The sequence below is a fragment of the Protobothrops mucrosquamatus genome, unplaced genomic scaffold, assembly GCF_001527695.2.
Source record: "Protobothrops mucrosquamatus isolate PMUCROS unplaced genomic scaffold, P.Mucros_1.0 scaffold76, whole genome shotgun sequence".
Lineage (NCBI taxonomy): Eukaryota > Metazoa > Chordata > Lepidosauria > Squamata > Viperidae > Protobothrops > Protobothrops mucrosquamatus.
In genome coordinates, this window is record NW_015386453.1 from 187,257 (window position 1) to 204,192 (window position 16,936).

The 16,936-nt window shown below is 42.1% G+C and overlaps 2 protein-coding genes across 2 annotated transcripts in view; both read left to right on the forward strand.

The window, feature by feature from the left end:
• The window catches only part of DNMT1 (DNA methyltransferase 1), a 46,882-nt gene extending 40,452 nt beyond the window's left edge, over positions 1 to 6,430 (forward strand). Inside the window, exons 28-34 of the mRNA XM_015812218.1 lie at positions 400 to 566; positions 822 to 999; positions 1,602 to 1,797; positions 2,473 to 2,636; positions 4,356 to 4,472; positions 5,360 to 5,450; positions 5,930 to 6,430. Of these exons, the coding sequence (XP_015667704.1) occupies positions 400 to 566; positions 822 to 999; positions 1,602 to 1,797; positions 2,473 to 2,636; positions 4,356 to 4,472; positions 5,360 to 5,450; positions 5,930 to 5,967 (951 nt within the window). The 3' untranslated portion in view covers positions 5,968 to 6,430. The remainder of the gene's footprint in view (positions 1 to 399; positions 567 to 821; positions 1,000 to 1,601; positions 1,798 to 2,472; positions 2,637 to 4,355; positions 4,473 to 5,359; positions 5,451 to 5,929) is intronic.
• A 3,115-nt stretch (positions 6,431 to 9,545) lies between these two features.
• EIF3G (eukaryotic translation initiation factor 3 subunit G) lies at positions 9,546 to 15,892 on the forward strand. The gene is made up of 11 exons (XM_015812219.1): positions 9,546 to 9,665; positions 11,099 to 11,145; positions 11,811 to 11,915; positions 12,027 to 12,115; positions 12,578 to 12,637; positions 13,799 to 13,903; positions 14,186 to 14,375; positions 14,452 to 14,559; positions 14,695 to 14,831; positions 14,967 to 15,073; positions 15,781 to 15,892. Exons 1-11 carry the CDS (start codon positions 9,646 to 9,648, stop codon positions 15,794 to 15,796), a joined length of 984 nt encoding a protein of 327 aa, XP_015667705.1. The 5' UTR covers positions 9,546 to 9,645; the 3' UTR covers positions 15,797 to 15,892.
• The last annotated feature ends 1,044 nt before the right edge of the window (positions 15,893 to 16,936 follow it).

Here is a 16,936-nt window from a genome sequence, read left to right on the forward strand (position 1 = left end):
AGTATGAGAAGCTGCAAAAGATAAGCTAAAGAAGGCTGATTCCATTGCCTGATTTACAGTATATCTCCCCTGGGACATCTGGCTGTTCTCTATTGACAGCATTTGGTCTGCTCTGCTCTTTATCTGAAATGTCTTTCCCCAAGTAGCGTATCTAGCATGTATATCACAGTCTTTTTGATGCCAGATGACAACCTTTCTATTTTCCCAGAGTGGACTGGTATTTTATCGTGTCAGTGTTTTTATTTTTTACTAGTATTTTATGGAACTAGGAATAGAGGTTAGCATACTAATTTAGTAAAAAAAAAGTTAGAAAAGGATTGTTTGTTAAGAAAAATATATCCTCTTCCTCAAATAGCTTATTTTCTCCTCCCTCAATTCTTCTCTTCCTCCTTCATCTAGGCTGGGCAGTACGGAGTAGCTCAGACACGCAGGAGAGCAATTGTGTTGGCTGCAGCTCCTGGAGAGACACTTCCTTTGTTCCCTGAACCCTTGCATGTTTTTGCTCCCCGAGCCTGCCAGCTCAGCGTGGTAGTGGATGATAAGAAGTTTGTTAGCAATATAACAAGGTAATTGCCAACTCCTGGATCTAGCTAGTGTTGCTTTCACTGAGGGCTGGGAATGGGGCCAACAATCTTACAAGGAAAGGAAGTGCGTGGCTACGGCCTATTTTTCATACAAATGAAAGATAATCCTGAATAGGGGGGGAGTCCCAACCTATCTGGAAAGCTCTTATGATGGTGTGGAATTGCGTCATATTTTAGAAAAAGGGGAAAGTCCAATAATGATCAGTCTTTCAGTTATACTCTTTCAATGTACTCCAGGACTTATTCAGGCCCATTCCGAACCATCACAGTCCGGGACACTATGTCTGACCTTCCTGAAATCAGGAATGGAGCGTCAGCACTTGAAATCTCCTACAATGGAGAGCCACAATCCTGGTTCCAGAGGCAAATTCGGGGTTCCCAATATCAGCCCATCCTCAGAGATCATATCTGCAAGGTATCTACTCTTATACAATGTTTATCTGGTTTGTTGGGGCAAGGTGGGTGGGAATGAGACATCTTTAATATATTGCATTGAAGGCAGAATTTCCTAAAATCAAGGACTGTTTGAAGCAATAGCCATTTGTATCCAGGAAGCCCAAGGAAAAAAGTTCCAATCTTTAGCCTTAATGAAGTAATTCTGCTCCAGATCCTGGAAAATTATGTAGAGCAAGGTGGCAAGAACACCCTGTCTCTGCAGAACTTTGTGTTATCGAATAATCCCATATTGGTCTTCAACCCATCACCTGCTGGATGGTAGAAAGATCTCCACCCTAACCTGCAAGAAAAACTGTAGGGAAACTTCCAGAGTTTTATTACACAAATGGGAACAAAATAATCATCAGGCAGTTTCCTTTCCCCCCAAACTACTACCAGATATATTGTGTTATCCCTCCCTTTCCCCCTCTTCTTAGATATTTAATGGCATTTGTGCCCTTTTGGGAGATGCACTAGAGTAGTGCATTTAATATATAGCCAGACATAGGCAATCCGTACTTAGCAAAGGTAGGAAGGGGGCATCCCAAGTGCTAAGGGTAACTCTGTGCTTTGTCTGACTAGGATATGAGTGCACTGGTAGCTGCAAGGATGAGGCACATCCCCCTGGCCCCAGGCTCCGATTGGCGTGATCTGCCCAACATTGAAGTGCGCCTTTCTGATGGCATAACCACCCGCAAGCTACGCTATACACACCATGAGAAGAAAAATGGGCGGAGCAGCACAGGATCTCTGCGGGGGGTCTGCTCCTGCGCTGAAGGTACAACATCTGCCTCTTCTGGGCACAGAGGATGGTTTGACTGGTCACCCAAAGAATACAGCCATTAGCGCTTCAAAATAGAATAATACTTTAAGCCACTCTTAAAAGAATCCAAACGGTCAAAAATCTCACTGGATGTCTGCGTTCTCCCATGCAACTTTGTGAAATTTAGATCTGTGGACTCTGCTGACCCTGTTCTAGTCGACCCAAATTTAGAAGTTGGATCTCAGCAGAACATCCAATACAGCAATCTGCTTTAAAAGAGGCTATTAATACTTTTTGTTGCTAAGAAACATAGCATAGCCCAAATGAGTACCAGTCAGTGAGAAGAGAGAGGGAGATTGTTACTTCCCAAGTACTTGTCCTTTCAAGCTCTTGCTACATTCCAATTTGGTTCCATTTTGTACCTGATCTAGCAAGTCTAGGGAAGTTTTTTGAAGCAATGGGAGTCAGCTGGTATTTGGCTTAAGTTTAGCCGGGTTTTTTTTTAGATTTACCTGGGATGCAACGGCAAGCCCCTCTGTTCCTTCCTTCAGCTTCGGTAGGGGAAGAGTTCCCCAGTGCTAGTAGTCCTACTCCTACTTCTGATGGAGCAAAGCAGACCAAAATGTCGAAGGAAATCCCTAGCCACACTTTCTGTGAAAAGCAACCTGAATCCTATTCCATCTCCTCCAGGCAAGGCATGTGACCCTGCAGACCGGCAGTTCAATACCTTGATCCCTTGGTGTCTGCCTCACACGGGGAACCGGCACAACCATTGGGCAGGCTTGTATGGAAGGCTAGAGTGGGACGGATTCTTCAGCACGACGGTCACCAACCCTGAGCCCATGGGGAAACAGGTGAGAGAAGGGAAGGGGCATGGAAGAAGCCCAGGGGCTCATCATCATACTGAGGTTCCAGTGCATTTCCCTATCCTCCTATTTTTTTTGCTTGTATTTTCTTGCTTGTAGCGTCTCTTGCTTTATAGGGAGGCTGTATTGAATGCTATTAAGAAAGACAGAAAACGCCAGCATTTAATGGTTGTTGCTGTCATTGGGACTGTAGGGAAACTCTTAAGAAATTAGTGCTGTGCGTCAGTTGAGCCCTTTCATGGATCATGAGGCCCTTCGCTGAATCACTCAGGCCATGGAGATCTTGCGTTTGGACTACTGCAATACACTCCAAATGGGGCTACCCTTGAAGAGTATTCAGAAGCTACAACTGGAACAGAACGCAGCAATGTGGACTGTTTTAGGGGACCCTAGATTCATCCATGTAACACCGCTGTTGCCTGAACCAGGGCTTTTCAACCAGTAGTACGGGCACCACCTGTGGTACATTGGCACCTGGCAGGTGGTACGCAAGCATCCTAGAAAAGTGGTAGCGGGGGAGGGGAATGAGCTGAACCGGTGGCAGAACTGCACAAGCCTGAGTGAGAGATGGCTGGAGCTGCAGGGCTGTCAGGGCTCAGCGGAAGCGCCAGGATCAGCGCCAGGCTCCAGCTGGAGCTCGGCGCTGATCCTGGCGCTTCTGCTGAGCCCAGAAGAAGCGCTGATCAGCTGGAATGTTGCAGCATCTCCAGGGTCTTGTGATTTACCTTCAGATGCTTGGCAACTGATTCATATTTATGACGGTCACAGTGTCCCAGGGTCATGTGAAGTGACCCAAACCTGCTGCAACCACCCAGCAGATGGGGGGAGTAAAAACCAAACACCCTCCACCCCACCCCTACTGCCAATCCTCAACAGAAATGCTCACAACAATGAAAACCTCGGACAGGAGGAAGAGTGCCGCCAGGCGGGCAGGCAGGTGTCTTGCTCGGCTGTGGCTTGGGCACTTTTTTCAGTGCCATTGTAACTTCAAACAGTCACTAAGCGAACTGTTGTAAGTCGAGGACTACCTGTACTTCATCACTTTTTTTCCTTTTTTGGGGGGTCATCAAGTTTTTGACACCTTGCTAGGCGACTGGTGGTATTCGGATGTTGCCATATTCTAAAAGTGGTACAATGGGTGAAAAGGTTGAAAAGCTCTGGCCTGAACAGCATCGGTTGCCGATTTGGTTCCAGGTCCAATTCAAGGTGTCGATTAACAAGTTATTTTTGGCATGGGTCCAAACTACCTTAGGAACTGTCTCACCCTAATCCACCTACCCCCATTTGGCCCAGAAAAAGAGACATGCTTCAGATCTTGTCGGCTAAGGAATTTTGGCTGGCAGGGTCCAAAAGAACCTTTTCTGCTGTGGCACCCACCCTATACAACATCATGCCCCTTGAGAGGAGTGCCCACCCTCTTGACCTTCTGAGAGGGCCTGAAAACCTGTTTCTGTTTTTAACTGTTAACGTTCAATATTTTAATGCTTTTAATATTCCAATTGCTTTCTATAAAGCTTGCTTTCCTAGTGGGCTGAGGACAGCTAGAAGATGATACGGTATTTCTGTGCTTGAGAAATAAGTGGCCCATATTCATTGTGGAGCAACCTGGTTGGGTGACTCAGCCATAGCTCCAAATATAGTAGTTAACTATATCCCAACACAAAGCTGGAAGAGGCTATGCCAGTGACTCTGCTCTCCTTTTTCCAGGGCCGCGTGCTTCACCCTGAACAGCACCGAGTAGTGAGTGTGCGAGAATGTGCACGGTCCCAGGGATTCCCTGATACTTACAGGCTCTTTGGGAATGTACTGGACAAGCACAGGCAGGTAAGTGGCTGCAGAGCCTTCCTAGAGGAGATTTGTATATGTAAATGTTCACTAGAGCTTTTTAGAATCTGAACATGCTCTTGTTTTGTTGCTCTGTCTCTTAATAACATTTGAAGTGGATCACTTTCCTCCTGCAGCAATTTTGAGAATGCTTTTCTGTTATTGTTTGTTTACTTAGTTGTTTGCAAGTTAGCACTAAAAAGTAACCTTGGGGGAAAAATAATAAAATTAAGGATTTTCTTTTAGGGATAAACTCTGTTTCAGTTGGCTGAACATAGTATTTTCTTAGATACCTCAAAAATGGGAAAAGATCCTTAGCTGGGTGATAAATTTGTTAAGATCAACCAACAGTTCAGAATTCTTCATTAGGAAACACCTAAAAACAGAACAGGAAAAATAAAAAGGACAAAAGTGGCTTTCTGGAATGTATTGGGATAAATTGACAATGGTTTTATATGACAGAAGCAACTATCAGTGCATCCCTCAAGGATGAATGTATTTGCCAGGGGAGATGTAAAAATTACGATATTACATTTGAGATTAGATGAAGGCTCCCCAGTGTTTTTGTACTCTTGATACTCAAGGCTAAGACACATCTGATAAAATGTAGTACATTATTATATAATGCTGTAGAAGCATCTCTCTGTGGATTGGTTCTCGATTAACAATAGGCCTTTGCAGATATTGTATATCAGGGCTTTGATGCAATGAAGGGAAGAGAGACGTTTCTTACCTTCCTCAGGACCAGCTTTGTTCACAGTGCAGACTCCTTCTAGTTAGCGGCCCTGCACCCAGAGTAGGACTTTGCCATATGAGGTCTTCTACTGTTCAGGCAGGAACGGTATGTGTGCCAACTCTTCACCCTTGCGTGTGCTTTGTTTGTTCAGGTGGGAAACGCAGTCCCTCCGCCTCTGGCAAAAGCCATTGGGCTAGAAATCAAACTGTGTGTGTTGGCAAAAATGAAAGAGGATGCCACAGGTATGTTATTGGAATGTCACTGAACTTGTCTGAAAAGGGACATTTGATTTCTGTATGTCAGGAGCTCAAGCAAGTTTTGCACTTGCTGTGAACCAAGTAGCACAACTCAATCTGGTCTTCTGTAAATTAGGATTGTAGTTAGGGTTGTTGTGCATCCTATGGAGTCCTCCAGATAGAACAACTAAGTGAACTTTGTCCAAAGCTTGTTTATTATCTTAGGGGGGGTTGGCATGGAGACCAAAAACATGGTGGCCCCCACCTGAAATGTCTTAACAGTTTGAAAGTGGTGTAGATACAAAGATGCATGGCTGCTGTGCCAAGATGCACTTGGGAAGTCAGTAAGCAGGAAGCCATTTCCTTTCCAATCCAGAAGAAAGTGATAAGCTGATCCATTACTTCCAGAAGACCATATTCTCTGTACATGAGAGCTTTAATGTGGTCTTGTTTTCTGACCTGCTAGCTGTTTTGTTTCTTTACAGATGCCATCAAACAGGAAAAGATGGACACCTCAAAGTAATTTGTAAATTGCCCATCTGCTGCACCACAGCTCCAGCACCTGAACACCCAAACATGCACTGATAATTTTTAATGTTCTTCTGTTATTTTCCTGATTTATTTTCTTGCCTCTGGACATGCTGAAAATTGTTGGAGGTTTTGGTTTGTTCAGGGTTTTAGTTTTTTTGTGCGTGTATGTGTTTTGTCTCTCTCCTTTTAAGCCTGTATTTGTGAACAGTGTTGTCTACTTGGTTGACATTCTGAAACTGTTTCAATGTTCCCGCTGCCATTCTCAAATGATCAACTGTGCAGTGCCTATCCATGTGTGTGTAAGTGTGTGCGTGCGTGCGTGTGTGTATGAGTTGGGGGAGTGGAGAATGTTTTTATTATGCATTGTATTGAAAACTAATCAGCCACTTTATACAAGTGGAAATAATACTTTATGTAGTTTTTATATGTTGTAATATTTCTTCAAATAAATCTCCTATAAATTATTAGAGGGCCATTGTTGATTTTTTTTTTCAAATAATTGTCCCCTGTTGCATTTAATTTGACTAATATTACCTCTGGGAGCTACCGTTGTTACACCAATCTTTTGATTGTTCAGTACTTACTCATTTAGTCTGTTCACTGTGACAAGCTTTATCCTTACATGCCTATCGCCTTAAATGAGACAGGCCATGTTTCTCATCGGAGCAGTTTTCTGTTGCTGGTAAAAAGACAATGCTTACTGATCTGCACAATGTAGTAAACCATATTTAACCATGGGTTAGACTCTGGCTAGCACAGCATCTTAAGCACAAGGCTATAATCATAGCAGTTTTGGTTAGTTGATCAGAGTCATAGTTTGGCCTGACATCTTAACTTGAACACTTGTCTAGGTTACAGTGAAATCGCTATTAGTCCTGCAGGAAATTGATAATGGAGTGCTAAATGGTGAAGGCAATCTGTTCTTCTATTACTGCTATTTTTTAAATCACATGTATATGTGGGCATAAATCGGATACAAAAGGGGGCACGCATCCTTAGTGCAATACAGAATCCAAGTTATCTCATACAGTTGCATGCAAAAGTTTAGACATTCCTGGTCACAAGCAATCCCAAAGCGAACAGAAGCTGCCTTTTAGTTGGTACGAAGTCAAATGCAGTTTCTTTTCAAGCATTCTAGAACCAAACTCTAAAGATTCTTAACTGGCCACAGGAAATGTTTGGAAACCAGCATTTCCTCAACAGCTGTTACAGAGTACAGGTTGGAAAGATGTCCAATACCTGCCACCTTTGCAATTTTCTTGTTTTGAATCTGGTAAACAACTGTACTTAATAGTTACTATGCATTCCGAATTGCCCATTTCATTGAATGGCTTATGCTTTTATGGCCTGATCTCCCAGCACTCTGGTCCCATATAAAAGAAGAGCCAGGTGTGGAAAACCAGAATGTTTGGGCTGTCAGGACATCAGGGGGAATGATGTTCCCTAGAGCAGTGTCTCGAACAGAGGAAGCACACCTTTTGGATCCCACCAGATGCCACGGTTTATGGAAGAGACCTGAAGCAGGTGGATCTCATTGAACAAGTTGTGTGAGACATAAAGGGCTGCATCTTGCAACTTTCCCTGTCAATTTCCCCACTGATATGGCTTGTTGGAAGCTTGCTGGGAAGGTTGCAAACGGGGATCATGTGACCCTGGAAAACTCCCAACCACTATAAATGTGAGCTGGGTGCTAAATGCCCAGATTGCAATCACGTTACCCCAGGGATGGTATGATAGTTGTGTGATGACCAGTCGTCAGTTACTTTTTTTATGCTGTTGAAATTTCAAATGAATGGTTGTAAGTTGAGGATGACCTTTAATGGGTTCAAACTCATGCCAAGCAACCATCCTGGATTATATCTTAGTTTCAAAGGAAATTGCACAATTGGAATTTGAAGAAATCCACACACCTTTATCCCACAGAGGCTTAGAGTTTTAGCCTTGGTACCCCTCTCAGAAGAAATTAGGACATTCTAAAGGCTGTTGCACAGCTATCTGGATGTAATAAGAGCAGAAAAATAATTATATTTTGTCACTTACTGCTATTTTGGTAATTTTTAAGAAAGGATCCTATCCATTTTTTTATCATTCTTTTCCTTCAATGGCAATTAAGTGTCTCTTCTTCCAATTCTTCTAGAGCTCTAAGGGATTCTCTGGAATCTATGGACAGAGTGAGCCTGCACAGGCACAGTATGATCAAGACCATGGTTGCCCCCTCTTTCCAAGCAGCAATGACAATTTCATAAAAAGTATGCATCAGAATTTTAATTACCTTAAGTTCCTTTTAAAACCTAACAGGGTCCATCAGACACATTGGATAGACCAGTTTAATCAGTACTTCTACCCTGCAGCAAGAAATGATTGCAGAATTAACAGTGTTCAATCACAGCAAGAGCTAGATAGTGATAACTCCCAATTCCATCTCATCCAAACTTAGGCACAAAGCCAGCTGGGTGAATTTGGGTCAGTCACTGTCTCTCAGCCCTAGGAGTAAGGTAATGTCAAACCACTTCTGAAATGTTGCCAAGGAAACTTCAGAGACTTTTCTAAGCAGGCACCAGGAGTCAACCCTTAGTCAAAGGCACCCCCTCTCCCAAAAAGTGTGACCACTACTCTAAATTTGCCCTGTAAACTCTCTGGGTCAGGTTCAAGTTTCTGTGACAGCCATGAACTCCTGAGCCATGTGCAAATCTATGCCTAGAGAAGGCAGATTAAAGTCCTCCACTATTACTAGTTTGGAAAACTCCAGTGCCCTGGAGGAGCTCTGGTAGGAATGCTCCTATGAAGCAGGAAGGCCGATAATAGTGGCAATAGTCCCATGCATTCCCAGGGCCTAATCTCACCAGCAGATTCTCATAACCAGCTATCTATGGAGCAGCATTTCTGAAAGCTACAATCCTTTTGGTTGCATCCTCAAAACCCAGGGCACATTTCTGAAAGAAGAATCATCTCTCTGTGTTCAACCAAGTCTTGGTAATGCACACTAGATCACCCCTGTCATGGCATTGGAGTTAAGCATAGGGGGCTGGAGAGTGGAATTGGGATTAAGAAAATATAGTTTATGCATCGTGTTGAGTCAGCTTAATCTTGGCATACTCAGTAAACTACAACTGGCTAGGTCTGCACAACATAGTAAACCCTAACCCATGGTTAATATACCAAATTCACCCACCTGACTAAACTAAAACGAATTAAATTGCATTATGGTTAGGTTAGGTGTGAATCCAGTTACTGTATGACTACACATATCCTTACTCAGGGACTAAAAAACGAGCAATGGGCAAACCGTCACTCATATAGAGGATTTTGTAGTTTATTCGTATATTCAAACCAGTCCGTCTGAATTTAGTATGTTCTTTCAATCACGTGGGGCAAAATAATATGTGTTGGTTTAAAATATATATTATGCAAAAGTATCAATGCAGGGAACTAATATTTTAAGTGGTTCTCATGGACAATCTTCTCTCCTGTCACGTGTCTGAACTGTCACACAGGCGAAACTGAGCACGATTCCGCTTGTGTCGAGCAGCAGAACTACACCTCCCAGGATGCCTCATGTCTCTTGCGGCGCTCTATTGTGCGTCACGCTTATGCGTTGCGGCACCCACTTCCTGCCCTCGAGTCAGGCCTCGGTTGTTTGGCTCCGTTTGCTGCTCTTCCACCGGCGACGATGCCAACCGGCGATTACGAGTGAGAACAGCCAGCGGGGGGTTGGGGGGATTGGTTGGGGGGCAGGTGTTGCCTGGGCATGACAAGGGAGGGAAGGCACTGGGGAAGGCGCACACGTGTCGTCGCCTGTTATCCGAAAGGTAGACAAACTCAGAAACACTATCTCTGTGTGAATTCACCCATGCACACGTCCGCGCATCCAGCGTATTCTTGCTTTACGTGCATGAAAGGCCGGGATACGAACTCTCGACTGAGTCGGGCCTCCACTCCTCGCGCGCCATTGAACCTTTTCTAAACACCTTTGGCGTTGCTAGTTCAGTAATATAAACAAAAATTAAATGGAGGGCGAAAGCAGCGATGTAAAAAAGCCTGCCATGAATTCCCACCGATGCACCCTGGATAGGAAGTGCAGTCCCTTGGGAAAGGAGGTGAAGTGCTGAGCGTGACCCCATTTTCATTGAGGGGAGTTAAACCTTTGACTGGGTGGTTCCACTTCTTTTGTGGAATGGCGATTCCCATGACGAACTGGTATCAAAAAAAAAAAAAAGCAGCAACCTCCATGTTTTAATGTAGGAACTAAAGTGGAAGCCTTTTCCCAACCCAACTAGTTTTTTTCCTATATATTGTTTTACACAGTAGTATAATCTGCATGTGTAAGTTATAAGTAGTCCATGCCAAATTATGCACTGAAAAGTTTTTGTGCATTATATTGGCATCTGATGTGAATAAGATGAGTTTTCAGAAGTAAGAAAACAAATACAATGTGGATAGAAAATGTAAGTGGTAATTGTGTGAATGGGTTGGAGGATGTGGAAACTGCCATTTCAGAAGATCCACTGACAATGGTTTATATTATTGTTACTAGATTTTTATCCCACCTTTTTGTATATAGTTCAGTATGAATATACCTAACATGCCGGTATCCTATTTTTCCCCCAGAACAAAAACCCTGTGAATTGGCTTGGGTGAAAGAGGGTGACTAGCCCAAAGTCACCAAACTGAATTTAAGGCAGGACTAGAATTCACAGTCCCCTGACTTCTAGGCTAATGATTAAACCACCAACCAAACTGGCTCTTTGTGATGGAATTATAGTTTGAGGACAAAGGAAACAGGGTTAGGAGACACAACACATGACTTTGGAATAAACAAAAAAGAAAATAATAGCAGTTCACCAAAATAGTATTTTGATTAAACCTCTACAAATGTTTAAACCTGGAATTATTATTTTATTACAAACTAAAGTATGTTCAGAAATAACTTTTATTTCTTGCTATCCAAAGAAGGAAGCGTGCACTTAGTGGAAATGAGTTAGAATGGAATCCAGAGCATACTGAGTAATAGAATAAGTACTACATATGAAAGACCAGTCCTAGAATTATGAAATTGAAGAAGGATACATATATTTATGGGATCTGAGGGTAGGTGCCTAACTTGATATTTTTATCTCTTTTAGCTCCAAGCCCAGTTGGGCAGATCAAGTGGAAGAAGAAGGAGATGATGGTGAGAAATTTAATGTGCATTTAATTGGCCCTTTGCTTAGCCAAGAGTAACTTCTTGTTTCCCTGATGGGTTTTATCTCACAAAATCTCTCCATCTGTCCCTTTTGGAATCTTATACTGAGATTTCAGTAAGAAGCAATGTCAAGAAAACCTCCCTAGTATTAATTTACTTTAAAAGCTATCTGATTTTGTTTATCAAGTTACATAAATCCCAACGTTTTTCAGCCCTTTATAACTTCAGTCTCCTTGCATGTTTCCATTGCTATGGTGAGTGGGGTTTTGTTTTGTTATTTGCATTTGCATTCTTCAGAAAATGTATATGGACAGTTCTCCTGATTTTATTCCCTAACAACATTGTAAGGCTGATACTGATACTTTCTTTCCGGATAAGTTAAATTGACAAGCAGTATGTTTCATTGGATACCAGTGAAGCTGAACAGCAGGAAAGATCGGCTCAAATACAAATTTACTCCTGAATTACACATGCCTAAATGGCTATATTTGGGGCTTTTAAAATATCGTAGAACTGTATACTTCTATGTATGTAGAGTATTATTATTCATTTATTTTGAATGAATCTACTTTGCTTCCAAATTGATAAATCCTTGACCGCTTAATTTGCTGTAACAGAGAATTTTATGAACTCCTTATACTTTTCCATCACAGATAAATGCATTACCAGTGACCTGCTCAAAGATATTCCCCTGACGGGTGTGTTGAGCGAAAATGTAGGTGTAAGTGTGATCATCGAGCCAGAACTTGTAAAAGGAGGTAGGAGCTACATTTGCATCTGTCCGAATGTCGGGGGGGGGGAAGCAAAATATGAAGTGTCTCCAGTTCCCCAAATGCGAATCTTTGTAACTTCCTATACACCTTTTACAGAGCCCCTCCCACCTCCCAAAGAAGTTGTGAATGGAAACATTAAGACTGTGACTGAATACAGAGAAGAGGAAGATGGCCGTAAGGTGAAGGTGAGTGGAGAGCAAGATTGAGGGGTGTTTCCTTCATCTTCCTCACTCCGTGTCTCCCAGTCGTCTCTTTGTTTGCTATTTAGTAGGGCCTGTGACAGTGATCCCCGTTTTCATTGCTAATTGCCTTTTTTTTTAGTGAAGACAAGTAATTCTTCCCCATTTGTTATATATTTTTATTGTCCTGTGACAGAATTAACTACTTGCTTGCTGCTTATTCTCTCCTGGTTTGAAGATGCTGATGCTGCTTCACCTTTTTACTCTTTCCTTTCCTCGTGGTCCTTTTCTGCAGACTCAGAGAAGTAGGCTTTGGGGTACAGGCTACTAATATCTGAAGCTTAGTTGTATGGTGAAACTTAAAAAAGCCATACGCAAAAATATTGATGATCCTGCAGACTATCTCCATTTTTCCCCCCTGCTAATTCCCACCTGAGCACATTGTGATCAGTTGCTGTTCTTTCACAGATCATCCGCACCTTTAGAATTGAGACTCGTAAGGCCTCCAAGGCTGTGGCAAGGCGAAAGGTGAGCCCTCTTGACAGGTGAACGTGGCTCTTGCTTCCTTGAGTGCTGAAATACATAAGATTTTTCTGTTGTGACCCATAGGGCTCTGCAAGTCTTGTTTTGTGGTTTGCAAGCCATGACCCTGGGGAAGAGCTTTAGTTCAATGTGTTCTTTACAGGTAGTCCTCGAATTACAACCACAGTTGAGACCAGAATTTTGGTTGTTAAGTGAGTCACATGCAGTTTTTTTGCCATGATTGTGAAGTGAAAATGAATCAAGTGGTTGTTAAAAGAATCTGGTGTCTCCCATTGACTTTGTTTATTGGGAAGGTTGCAAATGGCGATCACATGATCCCAGGATGCTGCAGCCGTCATAAATACAAGATGGTTGTCAATTTCCCAAAGGTTGGTCACATGGGGATGCTGCAATGGTTGTTAAGTGTGGAAACGGTTATAAGTCACTTTTTTATATTATTTATTGTTTTATCATAGAAAATAAAATACAAAACAGTAAAACAAACAAAATGAAACAAAACAAAAGCATACATTCAACCCTAACAACAACAAAAAAAAATGTACAAAAAAAGAAGAAAAAGTGATCAATTAAATTTAACATTTAACATGTAGGCTCTACATTATGCTAATCTTCAAATCACTCTGTTATTATATTTAGTGTGTAGAAAGTCTACAGACTGTTTCCATTCTCTTATAAAATCTAGTCCATTATCTCTAATCAAGTTAATTTAGCCATCTCTGCTAGTTTAGTCAATTTCAAAATCCATTCTTCGACAGTTGGCATCTCTTTTTCTTTCCAGTGTTTGGCAAGTACAGTCCTCTCAGCTGTCACCATGTGAAGGAATAGCACTCCAAATTGTTTTTCAATTATCTTGTTCATCATAACTAAAAGAAAAGCTTCAGGTTTCATTAATATTAGTATCTTATTTTATTTTTTTTGCATTGTCATTGTTATGTCTATCCAGTATATTTTCACATACTTGCAAGACCACCACATATGAGAAAATGAACCTGGATTCATTTTGATTACATTTCCAGCACTTATTAGAAATCCCTTTACACATTTTCGTTAGTCTATCTGGGGTTAAGTACCGTCATTTTGTAGAAGTTTTCTTTCAAACTGTAATGTGAATTTTAGTTTATTCAACCTTTTTTTTGTTCTCCTTAGAACTGGAAGAAATTTGGCAACTCTGAGTTTGATGCTCCTGGCCCAAATGTGGCTACTACTACTGTGAGCGATGATGTCTTTATGACTTTCATAACCAGCAAGGAGGTGAGTGGTGACATGCAGGACATCAATCATTCTGTAATTATTTTTCCCTGGAATTCTGGCAGTTGCCATCACAGTATCCCTCGAGAGTGCCAGATTGCACTCAAAGTTAGTGGATGGATGGTCAGAGAAATGGGTGCATTCCTTTTGCATTGTTCTGCAGAGGTTGTACTAGCTATGCTTATTCGCATGTGAAGAAGATAGGGAGACATTTGCATGGATTCAGGAGAGGGAAAGGGAGTCAGATAAGCTTTTACTCATTTATCTATTATTTCGCTTTTCCAGGACTTGAATTGCCAAGAGGAGGAAGACCCTATGAACAAGCTAAAAGGGCAGAAGATTGTATCATGCCGTATCTGCAAGGGCGATCACTGGACCACTCGCTGCCCTTATAAAGACACGCTGGGGCCCATGCAGAAGGAACTAGCTGAGCAGCTGGGTCTTTCCACAGGCGAAAAGGAGAAACTCCCTGGAGGTGAGAGCTGCAAAGGTCAGGGACAGTGGAGGGCAGCAGTGCACAAACTTTTGCTTAAGCCACATTTTGTTTCCAGAACCAGAGCCTGTTCAGGCTCAGCAGAACAAGACTGGGAAGTACGTCCCACCCAGCCTGAGAGATGGAGCCAGTCGCAGAGGGGAGTCCATGCAGCCAAATCGCAGAGGTGAGTTTCTGCAAAGGGAAGCTGGCTCTAAGTCTGCTGTGTCCTAGCAGCAGCATGTATTGGCATGGGCACCAGCATCCAGTCCTTCAGCTTCTGCCAGTAGTCATCTCTTTGTCTTTTCACTCCCACCCATAGCTGATGACAATGCCACCATTCGTGTGACCAATCTGTCTGAGGACACCCGGGAGACTGACCTTCAGGAGCTCTTCCGTCCTTTCGGATCCATCTCCCGCATTTACCTGGCCAAGGACAAAACCACTGGGCAATCCAAGGTAAGGGAGGGATAAGTGGGATGGGAGAAAACACACACACTTTCCATAGGTGAAAAGGAGAAACTCCCTGCAGGTTGGCAATGTTCTCCCCCTTGCTTGCTGCTTCTTACCGCTCTTCCAATTGCTTTCCTACAGGGCTTTGCCTTTATCAGCTTCCACCGCCGTGAGGATGCTGCCAGGGCTATTGCAGGCGTGTCTGGCTTTGGCTATGATCACCTGATCCTAAATGTGGAATGGGCCAAGTAAGTAAATGTTTGATGCCATGAGTACATTTGCCCTTAATTTTCACTTTTGAAATCTTTCTATGGAAATGAGTTATTGGTTTTTCAAAGTTAGTTAGTTTTTATTATGTTATGCTTGGCCCAGTGGTCCAGTACACGTCAAAATTTAGGACAGCAGCCCCCAACTCTTTTATTGGGAAATTTCTCTTGTCCAGCTTTTGCAGTTAGTCATAGAAGCCTCTGTGCCCCTCCTCTTCCCCTGAGATAGCATCTGCAGGACTCTAGAATTAAAAATAAACGTTTGAAAATATTGCAAAGCTTGTAAATTTCCAACTTCATGGAACGAGCAAAATCTCATTAGATTTTTAAGCAAGATTTTTAAACATTTTGTGAATTTCTTTTAAAAGGAGAATAACATCCTTATCATCTCTCACTTGTGGATCATAAATTGATTTTAAAAGGGAGATTACAAGTTCAGAGTTTACTTGAGGGACCTCTAATTGCGTGGAATTTTTTCTGCAAAATTAATTTGATGCTTCTGTGATCAGCCTCCTCTGTTCTCTGGACATTTTTCTGCTCTTGCCAAAGATAGAAATTAATTTTATTTTAATATGTTGAAAATTATTCATTTCAGTGAGTTTTATGTTTTCAGAATCTTTTTCATCAGAGGTCAAGCAATGGCTTAAATTTGCTTGTTAGATTACTGAAACACTTTTCTTTCCCTCCAGACCTTCCACCAACTGAAGTCTTCTGCCCTGCCTTTGTTTTTGGCTTTGGAAATGACCGAGTTCTATTGTTAACTGGAGATACAAGTCTCTAATAAAAATTCATTGCAGCCTTGTCTGTGTTGTGTCAGTCCTGTTAAGTTAGAATATCATTCTTGAATCCCCAGCCTTACCAATCACTAAAAAACCCTTTTTACTCCCTATTTGTAAAATAGGGGCTGGTTTATTTTATTTGCTGCATGTGTTATTAAATATTGCCTTGGATGACAAGCTCCTACACTTCTTAACAGCGTATGATTGCAACTGTATTAGTTTGTGGAGCAAAAAATAAATAAATCCCAAGATAGAGTTACATGGGAATTTAGCAAAGAACTTCTCAAACATGGCAGTGCAATGTTCCCCTAAAATGATAGCTGAACACGACCCCACACTCTCCAGGGGACAAAACTAATTATTTCATTGGAGTAAGGATTGGGCAAGTAATAAATTATTAGTAATTGCAATTTAATCAATGTAACACCAGCCTATGACGGAGAGGTACAGATTTTGCAGAATGTAGAAAGGAAAATAGTTATATAGAGTACCACCACCATTGAAATGAGTGTCTCCACTTTGCACGTTTTCAGCATCAGAATGTTGCCATTAGATGGGGCTGTTGCTCATCAGAGATGCTATGCGTTGGAAGGATTTTTGTTTTGTTTTATTTGTGCCTTTAAGAGTTGATTTCTGATGATTTCCTGGACACGTCCTTGCAGGTTTTTTGACAAGATTTCAGAAGTGTTCTCATTGCTCTGTTTCCTAGGACTGAGTGTGTGACTGACCTAAGGCTTTGAGGTTAAGAAGGGTCTCCTGGTTTCTAATTGATACCTTAACCACGATATAAAACTGGCTCTCGTTTTTTTAAGACAAAGGCCAGTGTGGAAAAACTGAGGACCAGAGTTGAGATGGCCATATATCAGAATAACAAGAGTTGAAAGGGACCTTGGAGGTCTCCTAGTCCAGCCCTCTGCTCAAGCAGGAAGCCCTATACCATTGGACAAATGGTTTTGCAATCTCTTCTTAAAAACCTCCAGTGTTGGAGTACTCACAACTTCTGGAGGCAAGTCGTTCCACTATCAGCCACACTACAGTATTCCACTTAGAAGTTGGGCATGTGGTG

Excerpts from the sequence above, each read along its gene's own strand:
- EIF3G (XM_015812219.1), top strand. The coding sequence starts at position 9,646 with ATGCCAACCGGCGATTACGA. Across the intron at positions 9,666-11,098 it reads ATGCCAACCGGCGATTACGA|CTCCAAGCCCAGTTGGGCAG; the intron begins GTGAGAACAGCC and ends TATCTCTTTTAG. Across the intron at positions 14,560-14,694 it reads CATGCAGCCAAATCGCAGAG|CTGATGACAATGCCACCATT; the intron begins GTGAGTTTCTGC and ends TCCCACCCATAG.